We start from the raw sequence: 17,982 nt of genomic DNA, 5'->3' as shown, positions 1-17,982 counted from the left end.
CACACATCCCAATAGGAGGACAGAGGTTTGGATGCGCCACAGCTGAAACTGGTCTCCTGCCAGTAAAAGATGCTGTCCTGTCACCAGCTGAAGTACAATTCACCTGCCAGTCCAGTCGGCTTCTGTATGTTGACTAGGAAGGGAGCAAAATGTCTTATCCCAATATACCTTATCCCAATTCAAGGGACACTGTTGATAGCAGAAGATCACCTCAGCCATAGGGCCTTCACAACCAAAGAGAGAAGGGAAAGGGATATGTCTCAGAGGTATGCCAGAGGGGCAGGAGACCTTTTTCTGAATGGGCCCATGTTGGGATGCAGAATCAGCAGAAATGCTTTTCTGTCTGGCCACATCCACACCATACATCTAAATCAGTATCCTACTAAGCAGTCATGGCTTCCCCCAAAGAATCCTGGGAAGTGCAGTTTATTAAAAGTGCTGACCACACAGAGCTGCAGTTCCCAGAGCCCTGAACAAATTGCAGTTCCCATAATTCTCTATGATAGTTAAAGTGGAATAGGAGACCTGGTGTGCGTGTGACCTTCTGTCTATGCCTGAATGCTGAAGTGTACCCATGAAGAGAAGCATTCCCCCCCCCCCGCCTCCAGACAGCAACCAGATTTTTCAGTCAGCCTGCAAAAGCTTCACACACCACCAGCTCCAACTTTGTGTGTACACAGAAAATATGTCAAGGTGCGAAGTAGTCTGCATTCTGCATGTCAGTTGCCACATGCATTTCATAATTTGCATGAAACATACATCTCTATGCAGCTGTTGCATGTGATGATACACACAAAGGTTTCAAATCATTTCCAACACCGAAGTGCTTTCCATGTCGGAAAATATTGGGAAGAAACCTTTATATGCTCCAACCCCTACAACTAATTTCATTTTATATCATTTATAAGGGAAGAAGGGTTATCCATTTTTCTGAAGGGCTGCAACATGGTTGATTAATTGATTGAAACCTTTTTGATCAATTAAAAATATTCCTCCAGGCAGCAGATATTTAAAAACAAATTGTAATTATTTTAATTGCTACCGTAGGTACTTACAAAAACCACAGTAGCAGGCTCTTCTCAGAAGCAGCCCCCCTTTTCTCATCCAAATGAAGAAATGGCTCTTTTACGATGCCTGTTGTGACATGTGCATAGATCATTGAAAAGCAAAGGAAATGTGCATTTTATGTATAGCTACTGATTTATTCATATCAAATGCACACAAATTTAAGTGATTGATTTGAACACTTGATTTATTGACTAAGATTTCTTTAATCTGGGGACAGACTTCAAAATGAAACTGGGTGCTGCCTTTCATTGCTTTGTGCATGAAATCAAGGCCAATCATGGGAAAAAAACACTTTCCCTGTCCAAATATTTTCTGCACTGTGGCTGGGGATACAATAGCCAGTGTGGTACGGGAATTAGGTGCTGGACTAGGAACTTTCTGGGAGCAGAAGGATCTGATACATTTTCCTGGGTGGGGGGTTGCTATTGTCTCCCCTTCCCCTCGCTCCCACAGAAGGCATGGGACAACACTGCGTTAGAGTATGTGAGGCAAAGGAATTGCTGGGTCCTCAGGGCGGCACAGGTTATTGCTAAAGGCCGAAGGTTTACTGCTATGACATGTCTCACTGTCCTTGTAATGAAGCAATTATGGGTGCTCCCAGACAATACAGCAGCTTTTAATAAAGCCCAAGAATGTATCCGTGTCTGGGAGTGATTTACTGTACCTCCCCCATTACCCCCCCCCCCATTAGACTGTGCTCCTACATGTCCTTATAGCTTCCTCCAGGCTTCCCAGCAACCTGATAGAATAGGGGCCTGGGCAATAAATAACACACACCCCAGGAAGCCCCCTTGCCACAATACTGGATGGTGTCTTTTTTTCTAGCCCTGCCCCAAATGTAAGAGGACAGGCAGGTCAAAAGGACAGGGCAGGATCCTGGTGCACTGCCCTAGGGCCAGCAATAGGCACACTATGGACACGACTAATGTTGTCAGGCTCATAAAAAGGGTTCGTAAAAATAAGAGCCACCTTTTTGAGGAAAATTTCCTGGGGTGTTTTGGACACCAACTTGGGAAGTCAGTGTTAGAATTTCTGTCTACTGGAATACAAAACAAGTGGCTCCACACATCCTACTCCCAATATCTGCAAAAGTTTCAGGGTGGACATACTGCTCTGCATCCGATTAGTTCATGTCCCATGACTCTCTAGTGAAATCCTATAACTTTAAACCACAAAGTTACTCATGCTGTTGTTTTTCTTGATTTTGTTGTGCCCTTTCAGATGGCAATAATACAGTAATACTGGGGAAGCATTGCAACGCAACTAATAAAGCAGAATGGTACAGCGATGGTCCAATATAAACCCACCACCAATGCACTATTATTGCATTAATAACATGTTGCAAAACGCACCCCCCAACCCCCCCCGCACCCTCACCAGTCTGTAGGGGTTTGTACACAGTGGGTAACATTTCTAATGAGAGCACATGCTGACGATTACAATATTTCCCTTAGATATTTGATCTTCAGAGCCCTTTCCAGCCAGAGCAGAAGCCCATCAGGTGTAGTTCGAAACCTACGGTAGTAAAATAATGGAAGGCTCTTTCCCTTGTCGGTCATTTCACTCCCCAATTAACAAGCTGCGGCAATGCGTTTCCACCCGCGCTTCTCCCTTCGACATTTATATGTCTTAAGGCGACGATTAGAGACCAAGGGACTAAGCAAGTGAACCTTGAATGGCAGCGGAGCATGGTTAGAAACTGGATCGGGGGTGGTGGTGTTGCTTGTGCAACGCAGGAAGGTATGCGCGAAGATGCTGCGGGCAAAATGCATGGGAGCTTATTGCTGCCGAGCCGGGTAGCCGGCCACGTAAAGGAATGCCCTCCTGCAAGGCAGAGAGAGAAGCCCGCCCGTTTTCATCCCGTCCTCCCTCCGTGTCCTTCGCTCCTGGTATCTCAGCACGGCGGGCGGCTCCGGGTTTGTAACAAGCCGGGCGACTGCTTGGCAAAGTGAGAGGAAGAGGGCGGGCGGGCGGGAGAGACTGAGCCCCCGGCGGGTGCGGCGCCTGGTGCCGGAGCAAGCAAAAGGAGAATCCCCCTTTGGCTGTGGCAGGCCCCGGCATGGCGAGGGATGCCTGGAACTCGTGTCCCGCGGCGGAGGGGCGACTGGCGCCCCGCTGTCAATAAGAATCCAGGTTATTGGGGTGGAGAAGGAGGAGGAGAGCGGGGGGCATTCCAGCCTGGCCTTGCCCTCCTGGTTGCCGGGCTCGGGCAGCAAAACAATTTCTTATTGGAGTAGATTGGTTTTTCCAGCCGCCGCGTTTTCCGACGGGCTGCTGAGCGAGAAGAGCTCTCCCGGGCAGCCACCGCCGCGCAATTCTCGTCCGTAGCTGCCGCGCATTTTTCGCTGAGATTTGCGCTGGACTGTGCCGGGTGAGGCAACTATGACCGCCTCCCGCTCTGCCGCCCTTTGCATGGCACCCCAAGCTGCTGACTCACAGCCCGTGGTCGGTCGCCACTGGAGCAGCAGCCTCTTGTCCAGTCAGCCGGCCCTCGTGTCCCCTCTGCGTGGAAAGCTGCAGTACTTCCTTCCTGTATAGTCCAGTCCCACGCAGCCTTAGGCAGACATTTAAACACATCGCTCCAAAGAATCCTGGGGGCTGTGGTTTACCTTTTACGGAGCTACAATTCCTAAAACCCTTAATAAATTACAATTCCCAGTATTTTGGGGGGTGGGGAAGTGCGTTCACTCCCAGCATAAGGCTGCAACGTTAGACTTAAATTGTACAGATAGCTGGAGTTTGAAATTAATATTGGAGGCCGAGATAGGCCTCTGGGTAATAGCTGACTGGAGGCAGAGCCAAGAGGTTCTTAAGTCTGGCAACTTAGTTCTACTAAGGAGCAGAGTTTACTTCCTCTCACCCAGGCATCCCCAAAGGCAGCCCTCCAGATGTTTTGGCCTACAACTCCCAGGATCCCTAGCTAACAGGACCAGTGGTCAGGGAAGATGGGAATTGTAGTCCAAAACATCTGTAGGGCCGAAGTTTGGGGATGCCTGCATGGTCACCCTACTTTTAAAATGTGGTTAGCAATGGGGAGGCGGAAACTGAACAGGTGCACCCACCCCACCTGGAACTGCAGTGGGGTTGGATTTCACTGGTTGGATTTCTGCTTGTTGTGATTTTTTTAAAGGCCGTGCTTTTTGCCAGACTTACTCCTGGCAGGCCCATGAACTAGTGGCTTATTTGTTTGTTTAAACCTGACTCCATTTGATGTTCTCCATTTCTTTCTTCTTCCCCTGCTCTGCCCTCTCACTCTCTTACACAGATATCCGGGAGACAGCCTTTGTCTATGCCATCACAGCGGCCGGAGTGAGCCATGCCGTCACCCAAGCCTGCAGCATGGGCGAGTTGCTGCCATGCGGTTGTGAGGCGACTCGGAGCCGGTCGCCTCCTCTTCCCCCCGCCATCACAGGGTCAGAGGGCTCTGCTTGGGAGTGGGGCGGCTGCGGGGATGACGTTGACTTTGGCTATGAGAAATCCCGCCAGTTCATGGACGCTAAGCGTAAGCGTGGCAAGAGCGACATTCGAACTCTCATTGACCTGCACAACAACGAAGCAGGACGCCTGGTAAGGGCAGTCTCTCCTCACCCCTTGGTATCTGGAATCCTCTCTCCACAGGTTGCCTGCCTTCTTCCTGGGTGGGTGGGTGGGGAACCATGACTGCCCCTTTAATTTGCCAGAACATAGCCTGCTCAGGCTTAACTTGGCTGCCCATCACATCCTCACTTTCACTCCAGTGACGCAGCCCTGCCTTGTGTCCCGACTCCCGACCTATTTCTATGGTCAAGGTCATCATCCCAACTGCTCTCACACAGCTGGAGCACTCATCCGGTTCTAGGGCTAAGGATTGCTGTTCCATGCAGCAATGGGGCAGAGTATCCTGTGGCCACAGCAGCATGCTGTAGTCCCTTTTGCTTGCAGACACTGTCACTACTGCTGCCACATTATCTGCTAATACTGTACAAGCACATCTATATGTGCACATAAAGCTGGAGGTAGGGGCTTTAGGACTAACAAGTGGAGAAAATCAGTGTACTGGTAGGTTTTTCTGTTGGGCATATTCTCTTGGGGTAATCTGTTGGTGAGTGAGGGGAAAGCCAGCAGTGGCCCAGAGCCAAAAGAGTGAAAGGGTCCACCTCTTTTCTCCACATTCTTTCTGACACCCCTACCCTCTCTCTCTCTCTCTCTCTCTCTCCCCCCCCCTCTGTCACACACACACCCTTAATCTCCTCTCCCTCTCTTCCCCTGCCCCCTTCCTCACTGCCCTGCAGGCTGCCAGAAATGAGGTAGATTGCTCGTTCCAGAGGGCTGAATTCAGCACTTGCAGAGGGATTAAAAAATTCGGCCAAAGGCAACATAAAATTAGAACAAGGGCTGCAGCCTGCAGTGGGTGGCAATATAGGGCACAGGTGCCGCTGCCAGGTATTTGGCCATCCCTGCCTCACTGGACTAATTTCCATGGTACAGCCAGCCAGTGTTCCTGCCACTACACTATGCCAACTATTAATTCATGTGTAGAACAATTTGGACACTTTTTACTATTGGGAGTTGGAGGAACACTTCCCTGTCAGAGGATCCGTACACAGCTATACCATAAAACCCCACACATCAGAGTACGAACTGATTATCAAAAGTATTTATACCCACCTCAAATTCATATCTAAAAACCATCCTTTAGCTCATCAGGCCTGCTTTAAGCTGTTGTTCCTTAACTTTAGTTGGCCATCATTTTTAATGGTGCAGAAATGCTAGAGTTGGATGAAGTGTTTATTCCCAACTCTCCATCCCAAGCATGCACTCTCTCTCTTACCCACCCACATCAAACTCTTCGTATCTTCCCTCCCTTTCTGCAAGCTTGCTTCTAACTTCATGATTCAACCCTGTATGCCCTATAACCAAAGCATGTTCCCTTGATAGGCTAGACACCTCTTTCAACCTGCCTTCATTGCCTGCCACCTAAATTTCCCTCTGTAATCTTCAGGTATCCTCTTCCTCCTCCTGCCTCTGCCTGTCTTTTCCATCCCCTCAATCAGTCCTGGGGCTCATCCTGGATTACCACCAAAAACATACTGGTTGGCAGAACAAGAAGATTTCATGATCCCCATCAGAACCATCAATTTATCAATGGATAATAATACACAAGGCCAGAGGGGACAGTTAGACAGTTTATGAACAGGTATGCAAAGCAGACAGATCTATGCACTTACATGCATAGAGAGCTCATGTGATGTAAGTACTGAAATGTGGGAGGTGCGTGAGCCTGGATCAAATCCAGTAGCAACAAGCTCTGTAGGGGTAGATTTAGGCAACTGGCAATTTCAACCCATCACCCTCAATATGAGGATAATAATACTGGCCTACACTGCAGGGTTGCTGTAGTATTCTTGATATAGCATATGTAAAGCATTCCAAATGTTCCAGGACTGTACCACATAAATGCTAAATATTACTGTGGTATTACATGCTCTCACATGTAGAAGAGAGTAACGCAGTCAGATTCTTTTGGTCCCTATTCAGAAGATGGGATGGAGGTGGGGACAGGGAACCTAGTTCCATTATCTCCTTTGTAAACTGGCTTCTAAAGCATAGTGCTGTTGACATCACCTCCCTCCTCTTTTGTGAAAGTAAGGCACTGATAGGCAATGTCATTCTCAGGGTCTGAGCGCCAGAATAATCTGACTGTGGGTGACATGCATTTTCATTTTCTCTTTTAGGCTCAAAATTGAGCTTTCTCGCACCCAGCCTTCTCCTGTAGTCGAAAGCAGCCTTTGCCAACCTAGTGCGCTCCAGTTGTCTTGGGCTACAACTCCCATCAGCCCCAGGCAGCATAGGCTGATGGGAGTTGTAGTTCAGCTCTGTGGCGAGCTGATTTTGATTTTGCCACTTTCACCATTGCAGTGTGTTCTTGGAGGTACGAATTATTTTCTCCTCTTTCCAGGCAGTGAAGAACCACATGCGGACAGAGTGCAAGTGTCATGGACTTTCAGGTTCCTGTGCGTTACGCACCTGCTGGAAGAAGATGCCCCCTTTCCGGGAGGTGGGAGACCGCCTCCTTGAACGCTTTAATGGGGCTTTTAAAGTGATGGGCGGCAACGATGGCAAGACACTAATCCCTGTGGGATGGAATATCAAGCCCCCGGACCGGCAGGACCTCATCTACTCTGCCGACTCGCCTGACTTCTGCGTGGCTAACCGCAAGACGGGTTCGCTGGGCACGCGCGGACGAGTCTGCAACAGCACCGCCATGGACATGAGTGGCTGCGACCTGCTATGTTGTGGGCGTGGCCACCAGGACGAAACACTTCTCCTGGAAGAGAACTGCCTTTGCCGCTTCCATTGGTGCTGCGTGGTGCAGTGTCGGAAGTGCACAGTGCGCAAGGAACACAGCTTATGCATTTGAGTGGGTACAGAAAGGACACTGGGCAGGGATGGCCCAGAGCATGAGGGCAAGGATGGTGCCCAACTTGCCACAGAATCCAAAGACAGGAAGCATAATCAAGCCTGCTATGGGTATGAGGGGACATGGATCATTCTGGACTGCCTTGGATCCCCAGAGCATGGAAATAGATTGTTTCTGAAACCTTGATGCCCTGCAGTTTCCAGCACTTGTTGGCTATAACCTCCTCTATGGCAGGCCCTGTGCCGCCATTACTCATTGGCTGGACATACACTCCTGAAGATGGGAGACTGGTGTCATCTGACATTTTTCCATCACCATCCCCAGCATCTTGGTCCTATGTGGGTCTCTGACTATAGGCCATGCACAGTTTCCCTGGAGGGAAGTGTTGTGCCTCATTTATTAATGGATCTTTCCTGTGTTTGAGAGAACAACAGAGGTTTCCCTGAGCTTGACTGCTCACTCCCAAGGCTTCTTTGCCCCCCCTTCATCTGGGGCTGCTGTTTCTCTCTGCATTAATAAAGCTATTTAAACTAACAGTGTCTCAATCCATTGTTGCAAAAGGAAGTGTTCACAAGCGCACTTAATACAGATGAGTAATTTAACTAGAAGGTTAAACTATTTTCTTGTTCATCCCATAGGCATCTGGTTGCTCCACTGTAAGAATACTGTAGGATGTTGGGCTGGTTGGGCCTTTGGTCTGAACAAGCAACAGGGTTATATTATGTTCTTATCTAATCAGAGCATTTAGAGTGGTATGAAGGTGACTTTGCCTAACATTAATGCATCACTGTTAAGTGACCTTGGGAGCATGTCCAAGAGTGTTGAGAGATTATGTCTCTTGTAGGTCAAGAGCTCCTGTGAAGTTAGAGATGCTTGGGTTGAATGGTGATGTATTTGATGTCAAGACTGCTCAGTTAGGATTTGGACTGATTTGGTATGAAAGGCATGTCCTATATACTTGTTTTGTAGCTTTGCAACATTGATCCTTATTTACACTGTCAAAGTCACTTGTGGAAAACCTCTAGCACTTCACTTGTGCAGACAAACAAGTGAGGCTCCCAGCAAGTAAGTGACATGTGCAGGTAGGTCACACACATTAATCAAGGAGTCATCACACACAATCATTCAGCAGCCTTTTTGCAGGTGCATCAATTTGGGGGTGGTCTAATAATAATAATAATAATAATAATAACAACAACAACAACAACAACTTCATCAATTCTTTCTATTTCCCCCCTCCTAAGCTGCCTTTTAAGAATAAATTAATGCCAGAACCCTCATTCTCTCTCATGCAGGGAGAAACGAAACACAGAATTCTCTGAGTAACTTATTGATGGTCACTTGAAGAAGAACCTTTCTCCCACCAGAGGGCGCCAAGGGCTTAATGTAGCATTGCATGTTGCTGAGAAAGAAGCATACAGTACTGGGTTAGACAGTGTTGCTATTGTGAACTTCCAGGTGTATGTGCCCTAGCAGAATGGGTAAACATAGTCCAATAGGGTGCATGGTCTGTTTGTTTTCTCCTGATGCAGTCCCTACTTCCATCTTAAGGATGAAGCCTCTTTGGACTGATTAGCTGTGCATCAGATGGGTTGTTGATGGGTCTACCAGGTGCAAAGATTCTAGTAATGAGGAAAGGTGTAGAATCTACCAAAAACTGGAAGCAATAGTATTTGGCCTGGTTTTGATGAGATCAGAAGTGAGATTTGGGGGAGTATTAAGGACCTGTCAGCATGAGGAATTGTTTCTTGTTAAACTTCCCTTGCAATTCTGTAATCACTGCCTTTGAGCCGTCTTTCTATGCCTTTTTCTTTATTGCTGATCTCCTCTGATGTTGCACTGACCCTAGTAGTCACACAGATTAATCATGCACCTGCACCTGTTACTGGCTTACACACTATGATCTCATGAGAGATGTGACAGCCTTGGCCTTGGGAACCTTAGTGCTGGAGGGGAGCAGAGATAAAACTTGGAAGACCTAAGCTTCTGAGCGCCAGCGTCTATACAATTTATGTCAGTGGAACACAGGCTTCCAAGCAGCATTTTGTTAGTGCGTATTGATTGCTCAGCAGCCTCAGATGAAAAAAGATATACCAAATCTATATATTTATATTTATGCCAATTCAAACTGAAAAAAGATCCCCATACCGAAGGAGAAACCCTAGTATTGTATGGCTTCTGGTCAGATGGGAAGCTGTGGACATGCAATCACACATGAGCACATACATGCTGCTTGTTTGCATATGGGCAAACATGCATGCAGGCACATACACATAGACCTCTACTTGCCCTCTGTTGGTTCATTGCTTCCCCCTGTGCTGCAGCCGGGATGTGTAGAGCGGGTAGCTCAGTGTACCATGACGGGGATAGGAACATCTGATTCTCCCAAAGTGAAGCCATGTGTCAGCCTCACCACAACACAGGCAGATAATGAGAGGTTTCTCCCAGCATGGTGGGAGCAGCAAAAGGGGTTCCTCTGGGCTTTCTTGCCCCAGGCGTTACTAGAGGGTTCATTGAAGGTCACAATGGAACTTCCCTGCTATCATCATCATCATCCGGCTTGAATTGTGGTTTTCAAACTGCTCCCTGACACTGGGCAGGAAGGTGCACACAGAAGCAGCAGTCAGCTGGGTTTAGGGTGGGGTTTTCTTTTTGTATGATCTTCCCCCCCCCCTAGAAGTATTCAGTCTGCCCTTTTCCAGTTGCTGGGAATTGCAAGGGAGGAGCATGTTTCTGCACTCAGATCCTGCTTGTAGGCAACTGGTTGACCACTGTGAGAAATGGATGTTGAATTCGATCAGGCATCCCCAAACTTCGGCCCTCCAGATGTTTTGGACTACAATTCCCATCATCTCTGACCACTGGCCCTATTAGCTAGGGATCATGGGAGTTGTAGGCCAAAACATTTGGAGGGCCGCAGTTTGGGGATGCCTGAATTAGATGGACCTTTGGTTGGATCCAGCAGGGCTTTTTTGTTATTACTGCTCTAAGTCTCTCCCAGACTCTCATGCCTGTAGTTCCAAGAGCAAAGGTCTCCTTGGTGTGCTGTGTGTATCGCTGAATTTCCCTTTTCCTACAATGGGTTTGAGTTATCACGTATGACCTTACTTACAAATACAATAAAAACCATATAAGATGCAAGTAATGCAGCAACAGACTCAAATACAATGCTGCCTTGCCTTGCCATTCAGACACAAATTCTGCCTTCTATCACTCCACCAACCATGTTGCCCCCTGAAGTGGGTCTTTTCAGCTTCCTGTATCATAGGACCAGACCGGCTTGTAGCTTGCCTCAGTTTCCTGCCCCCCGTCATTCCACCCCTCCCCTCCCCAGCTTCAGTTCAGTTCCTGGTGCTACCGTATTGAATCTCAAGTCTCTCCTCCCACATGACTTCTCCCCAAGAATCCTGGGAAATGTAGTTTCTTAGAGGTGCTGGGAGTTGTAGCTTTGTGAGGTGCAAACCACAGTTCCTCGGACTCTTTGCTGGGAAGTAATATACTTTAAATGTATGGTGTGTACTGCCCCACTCGCTGGATCATCACCTTGTCGCGGTGAGTGGGCTTGCATGTTCCTATGACCCTTCTGAGCGAAGCCGTCAGGAGTCTCATACTCCCAGCTGGGTCACCCAAGGCGGTAAGGTCAAAGGGAAGGAGCTAGACAAAGAATGATCCAAGAAGTCTGCATCCGCAGAACAGGCGGATGATAACAAGCGGTATGTTACAACAGCTGTGAAGGCAGATGAAGGCTGCAGCAGATAGGAATCTACCGCTTAGCACTGCCTGAGCTCTGCAAGTGCGGCTTTCAGAGTGTTTGAGGACCAGGACATTCGCAGGGAAACCGAAATGCTTGTTTACAAAGCTATTGTACCACCAACTTTACTATATGCTTGTGAAACTAATATCAATGTACTGGAAGAAGCAAAGATCACAAGTGTTGAAGCAATGATTCTTCAACATCAACTTTGTTGGTCCGGTCATGTTGTGCGGATGCCTGATGATAGTCTTCCAAAGCAACTACTCTATTCCCAACTTAAAAATGGAAAGCGTAATGCTGGTGGTCAACAAAAGAGGTTTAAAGACTGTCTCAAGGCAAATCTTTAAAAATGTACTGTAGTATAAACACTGACAACTGGGAAACACTGGCCTACGAGCACTCCAGTTGGAGAACAGCCTTTACCAAAGGTGTCATGGGCTTTGAAGACACTCAACTCAGGACACAAGGGAGAAACGTGCTAAGAGGAAGGCACGCTTGGCAAATCTACACCGTGATCAACCAATGTCCCCACTGTGGAAGGACGTGCGGATCCAGAATCGGCCTCCACAGTCACTTACGGACTCATTGTTAAAACCATGTTTATGGAAGACAATCTTACTCAGCTATGAGTGATTGCCAAAGAAGAAGTGTACTGCAAAAAGCCCCACCTGAAATTAAAGTCCCTCAGCTTCTTTGTTGCAGAGTTGTTGGCGTTTTTAGCCACATCACCAATTTCAGAAGATGGGGGGTGGGGAATGTAATTATTACGGATTGTTTCTCAATATGTTCTACTGAGAATAGACCCATTGAAAACAATGTGCATAAGTTCATTATGTCAGGGTCTACTCTGAGTACGGCTAACATTGGATACAAACCAGCATTCAGAAGACAGAGAAATACAGAATTACATCAAACATGACCCTGTACAGTTGCGGCTTCGTGTTTTGTCCCGCCTTAAGTTCAAGTTTATATGATTTTTTAACCATAGGTCATTATAAACCTAATTGCACAGTATAAAACCGTATTAAAACAATATAAATGGTGAAAATACTGAAATAATAAACCAAATAATCAAATTAGGATAATGACAAGTGTCACCGTGAAAGTTCTCCGTTTTAATTTTAGTTTCTGCACTGCCACAGCAAATAAAGAAACTGGGCGGGTGACAGACATGTTTCTTTTGATCTCTCAGTAAAGGACAATTTTTTGTTCTGCTCATTCCCAACCAAGGCTATAAACTGGGAGGCTGGAACAAAAATTTGGTGTTCTGGAATGTATAAATGAAACACCTCCATGAAAAATATCCTCTACACAAACATTGGTTAACTGAAAGCTTGCCGTAACGTCCCTCCAATGTCTGAAACTCTCGGAACCATAATAAAGGTTATGCATAAGGAAGAGCAGTGCTGGATTTAGGGTGGTGCAGGCAGTTTCTCTGCACAGGGCACAAAGCCGAGGGGGTGCAAAATGGGATAAGATCAATAATTGAGAAGATCCACTTGGGGGTGTCAAATTTTGGCCTCGCACAGGGCACCATATTATGAAATATTACCCAAGGCCGTTGCTGAAGAAGAGCATAAAAGAAAGGTATCACAATATTTGACCTTTTTGTATATGGGAAAATAATAATGATTCTTAGAATCATAGAATCATAGAGTTGGAAGAGACTACAAGGGTCATCCAGTCCAACCCCCTGCCAAGCAGGAAACACCATCAAAGCATTCTCCAAAGAAGGAGACTCCACCACACTCCTTGGTAGCAAATTCCACTGCCGAACAGCTCTTACTGTCAGGAAGTTCTTCCTAATGTTTAGGTGGAATCTTCTTTCTTGAAGTTTGAATCCATTGCTCCGTGTCCGCTTCTCTGGAGCAGCAGAAAACAATCTTTCTCCCTTCTTCTTCATGCCCTGATGGCTGTAATGGTTAATTCTTCTTTTTAACCAAAATTTAGTATGCCCTGCCTTTGTTTCTACTTAAGGAAGTAAATCTAGGCTATCCTGCTGATCTAAGCTTACACACTGCTGCACTCAGTTCACATTAACTTTTTTTTTCTAGCTAGAAAGAATATTTTAGGAAGCTGTGGGTTCTTCATAAGGCAGGGCTTAAGCCAATGCAGAACGAGGGGTTCATTAGCAGATCTTAAAGCCTATTACTGTTCGCAGTTGAGCTACTGGAATGCCTTGAGGCAGAGGAAGGCTTGATCTTCTCTCTTTTTTGGAAGGCTTTCAAGGGAACTAATGCTTTCACATCCCCATACCTAGAGCTGTTACAGCTATGGCATCATCTTTCTTGTGACTATATTCAGTGCTGGAATTACTATGCTTCCACCTGTTGCCTAGGTAAAGTTCTACATTGCTTAAGAAGTTTTGAAAGTTATAAATTTAACAATGCGCTGGGGTAGCCAGGAGCATTTTTCGGGGAAAGTATATCCAGACATGTAAAGGTTTTGACCTGTTCAATTACATGCCCATCAGTAGTCTGTCTGTACCTTGGGCAGGGGGTTGTGGTTGTATTTTACAAAACACTACAACTTTTGTTTTGGAATAAATTATTAGTAATTCCTTGCAGAAACTTCGAACATCTCTCATTAGCCTTCTCAAGTGTATTTATGCATGTGAAACCAAAACCATATTGTCAACATGCATTAAAATAATCAACTATGTTCTAAAATGGAGACTAGGAAATATTTCACCTCCTTCCTGTTCACTTAAAAAGGTAAAGGTAAAGGACCCCTGACAGTTAAGTCCAGTTGCAGACGACTCTGGGGTTGCAGCCCTCATCTCGCTTTACAGGCCGAGGGAGCCGGCGTTTGTCTGCAGACATTTTTTCCTTGTCATGTGGCCAGCATGACAAAGCCGCTTATTTCTGTTCATTTAGTACGTTTCCGAGCACTATTCAAAGTGTTGGTGCTGACCTTTAAAGCCCTAAATGGCCTCGGTCCAGTATACCTGAAGGAGTGTCTCCACCTCCATCATTCTGCCCGGACACTGAGGTCCAGCACTGAGGGCCTTCTGGCGCTTCCCTCGTTGCGAGAAGCCAAGTTGCAGGGAACTAGGCAGAGGGCCTTCTCGGTGGTGGCGCCTACCCTGTGGAACGCCCTCCCAACAGATGTCAAAAAGGAAAACAACTACCGGACTTTTAGAAGACATCTGAAGGCAGCCCTACTCAGGGAGGCTTTTAATGTTTAATAGATTATTGTGTTTTATTCTTCTGTTGGAAGCCGCCCAGAGTGGCTGGGGAGACCCGGCCAGATGGGCGGGGTATAAATAAATTATTATTATTATTATTATTATTATTATTATTATTATTATTATTATTATTATTATTATTTATTACATAAAACCTAAACAAAAATGAGAACCAGCGAGCAAATTTGGTATACATCTTTCAGTAGGTATTTTCTCAGAATTGAATTTCCTTCCATTTCTACTGGAATAGCTAAATTGGAACAGGTTGCTAGGAACAACCACAATGAGTGACAACGGAAGAATCACCAACAACTTAAGTGCTTTCTCTCTCCTCAGCTGTAAGACACTCAGAAACTACCACCAGAATCAGGAATGGCCCCAAAGTGTTTGGTCATTTGTGGCAATGAGTGCACAGCAAAAATGAAGTGATTCTACTGATAAGAACATGAATCTGTGCAGCAGTAAGTCAGCTGTACTAAACATGGAAACAGCATAATGCATGTGAGTAACTTGTGAGCAATACATGTCCACGAGAGAGAGAAATATTGTTCCAAGCAACGTCACAGCCAGACACTCAACACCAGGCATCCCCAATCTGCGGCCCTCCAGATGTTTTGGCCTACAACTCCCATGATCCCTAGCTAACAGGACCAGTGGTCACAGAAGATGGGAACTGTAGTCCAAAACACCTGGAGGGCTGATGTTTGGGGATGCCTACTCAACACCGTAAGGTCACAAGTGAGCGAAATAGTGAGCCCAGGTTCATGCCTTCATTTCAGTAACGTACAAAGACAGAACCACGTCCCTACAATGAACATATTTAGTTAGGCAGTGATGCAGAATGGAAAGCATGTCCAACATTATAGTGCCACAAAAAGCTGCCAAGTTACTTAGGCACACCAGTCCTCTGTGAATTAGCTACTTTAAGGGAAGAGATTGTAATGGAGTCTGGGGGTGGAGAGAAAGACCTGCTGCTCGAGTGACTGTGAAATCATCTATTTGGCTCTAGTAAAACAGCAGCAGGAAGGGGATATCTTCACTTGGAACCAATTATGTCATTAAGGTTTGGAGACAGATCAAAGCACTTCCCTTCATATTTGACTGGAAATTGATGTGTGTATTTAGGATCCCCACAAGCATCTGCACTTCTCAAAGCAGCTGTTGTGGTCTCCCACTGGCAGGGGAAGTTGTGGGCCTAACCAGGTAGTGTGGTCCTCAGGTGGGGGTTGGTACCAAGCAAGGAGGTGACTGACATTGAAGACTGCGGAGAGATTTTAAATGGTTTCTACAACACGTATGGGTGATGGAGAAGGAGGAGAGAATGCCAAAAAGCAAATTTACAGTTTGAAGAATCACACTTTCCTAGCAATTTTGTTTTCATGGAAATTCCCTGAAATGTGATTTTTTAAAAGGCTATTAATAGAAGAAGGATAAATATAATCTGTTTATTAATTTTGTCCAAGATCAAACCAGTTTTTAATTAATAACTTATGGTCCTTGTGAATAAACTTGCAATTAAAAACCCCCACAAAACCTCTGCTTCAGGTGTTCAGTTTGGGGGTATCAAAATGCTTGTCTGCATAGGCATATGTCTGTGTGTACCAAAAATGTAACCAACAGATGTTCTTCAATCCCCTCAGCTCCAAACAACAACAACAACAACACACATTTCACTTCGAAAGGTATATTTCATCCAGAGATTTTCTACTGGAAATGATAGGTCCCCGGTGTGCCCACACATAATCTGAGCAAGAAACTCAGATGAATGTCCAAGTTATCTGTTGTGGTTTATGTAGCTACAAACACATTATGGCTCAAATAATATTCAAATGGTGTCTCATAAAAGTCAATCTCTGAAGCGAAACAATTCTGGGCCTAGCCAGGGCAGGGGCGTTGCATTCCATTTCACTGCCTGAGGTGAAACAGGAACGTGACATGTCACACGCCACTGCAGCCTCCCTGACCTGGGTTGCGAAGGGACAGCAAGTTCTGGCAAGATCTCGTGAAATCTCACCGAAATCTCTTGAGATCTCATGCAAGATCTTACAAAGTTTTGAAAAGATTTCAGAAGCCAGTGCTGCTGGCAGTAGGGCGGGCAAGGTTTTCCAAAGCAGCTGCCTCACCCTGCCTCGCAGATTAGACAGCCCTGCTCCATTGGGAAAATTGTCCTCATTCCTACTCTCTGCTTCCTCTTACTTGACCAAATTCTTGATCCACGAGAGGATCTTGCCTCTTATTTCTTCTTTGGAGAGTCTTTGGAGGAGGGGCGAATGTGTTTTAAGTTTATGGTGAGTCTGCAGCCATCACCTCCTATCTCCTCCCACCTGCCTCCAGCCTGAATTCTTGTCACAGTGAGAGAAGCTTCCTACAGGCCAGACTGAGAGGGATTGAAGAGAGTGAGGCCTAATTTTCAGCTTTCATTGCTCCTGAGGAGACAAAGACTAGTACTTTATCTGGGATATGGCAGATTGGCACTTAAAGGGGTGTTGTTCTCAGTGGAATGAACTCATGACTTTCCTCTTAATTCCACTGTTGATTGTTTATCCTGCCCAACCCCATCTCTATGGAAGGAGATCAGATTAGAAAGTCTCTGGTAAGTCTGGAAGAAAATCCAGCACTTTCTGTGATTCAGCTGCCAGTGCTGTTGAGTAAGGCCCCTTTATTGCTAAGGTTTTATCAGGGATATTGAGACCCTTGAAAGGCATTAAGGGCCTTATATGCAAATCTCTGTTGCCCTAACCCTTGCCTTGTAACTAGAAGGCTGATATTGAAAGGTGACTTTTCCTGGGTCACCTTGAACACTACTTCACTGAAATTGTGTGTGTAAATCGAAGATGGAGAACTTGCGGCCATCCAATTATTACTGGACTCCCAGCTTCCATCAGCATAGCCAATATAGGCCCATGAGATTATGGGAGTTGTAGTCACCCAGAAGGCTACCGACTTCCTATCCCTGATATAAATGTTGCTTTATCTTCTGATGGAAAGGCCAAGCCTCCTCAAAACTGTCAACAATAAGGAGTTTAAAATATTTCATTAGTCTCTGGGGTTTAGTTGATGAATTACATTTTAGGTCAATTATATATTGCAAAAGAGCTGTGGCTCAGTGGTTCAGTCCCTGTCTGGGAAAGATTCTTGTCTGAAACCCTGGAGAGCTTCTGCCAGTCAGCAATAATAATAATAATAATAATAATTTTCAGATTGAATGTTATGCAGTGGGCTTCCTGAGGTACGGTATGCTGGTTTGGAGCAACAGGTGGCAGAGATGAAGCAATGCTTCCAAGTTTGCTGCCTCCTGGGCTCCTTTGTAGAGCCTGCTTTCGTTAGCTTACAACAAGAGAATTAAAAAAGGGGTTGAGATCCTGCTAGTTAAACCAAGTAGGCACTGCAGATGCTTTTCATCTAGCATAGTCATTGGGCCTTGCCATGTTAGAAATAGAAGGATGTCAAAGTTTTGCCAGAGGGGCTGGATTTTTGAAGATATTTTAGTCTTTATTAGGTACTGTATAACAAGAGTGAGCTTGAAATTTAGGGGGAGGGCTTTGGTTCAGTGGTACAGAATCTGCTTTGTCC

General features: G+C 46.0%; 1 protein-coding gene across 4 annotated transcripts in view; it reads left to right on the top strand.

Moving 5' to 3' along the window:
* Nucleotides 1-8,002, top strand: part of WNT6 (Wnt family member 6) — a 46,682-nt gene extending 38,680 nt beyond the window's left edge. For all 4 annotated transcript variants that reach the window (XM_088652841.1, XM_088652834.1, XM_088652831.1 and 1 more), the window contains 2 exons: nt 4,334-4,635; nt 7,007-8,002. In XM_088652841.1, the coding sequence (XP_088508967.1) occupies nt 4,334-4,635; nt 7,007-7,468 (764 nt within the window). In that variant the 3' untranslated portion in view covers nt 7,469-8,002. The remainder of the gene's footprint in view (nt 1-4,333; nt 4,636-7,006) is intronic.
* Nucleotides 8,003-17,982: the final 9,980 nt, after the last annotated feature.

The sequence above is a fragment of the Zootoca vivipara genome, chromosome 1 (assembly GCF_965207765.1).
Source record: "Zootoca vivipara chromosome 1, rZooViv2.hap1.1, whole genome shotgun sequence".
Classification (NCBI taxonomy): domain Eukaryota; kingdom Metazoa; phylum Chordata; class Lepidosauria; order Squamata; family Lacertidae; genus Zootoca; species Zootoca vivipara.
This window is presented reverse-complemented; position numbering and strand designations above follow the sequence as displayed.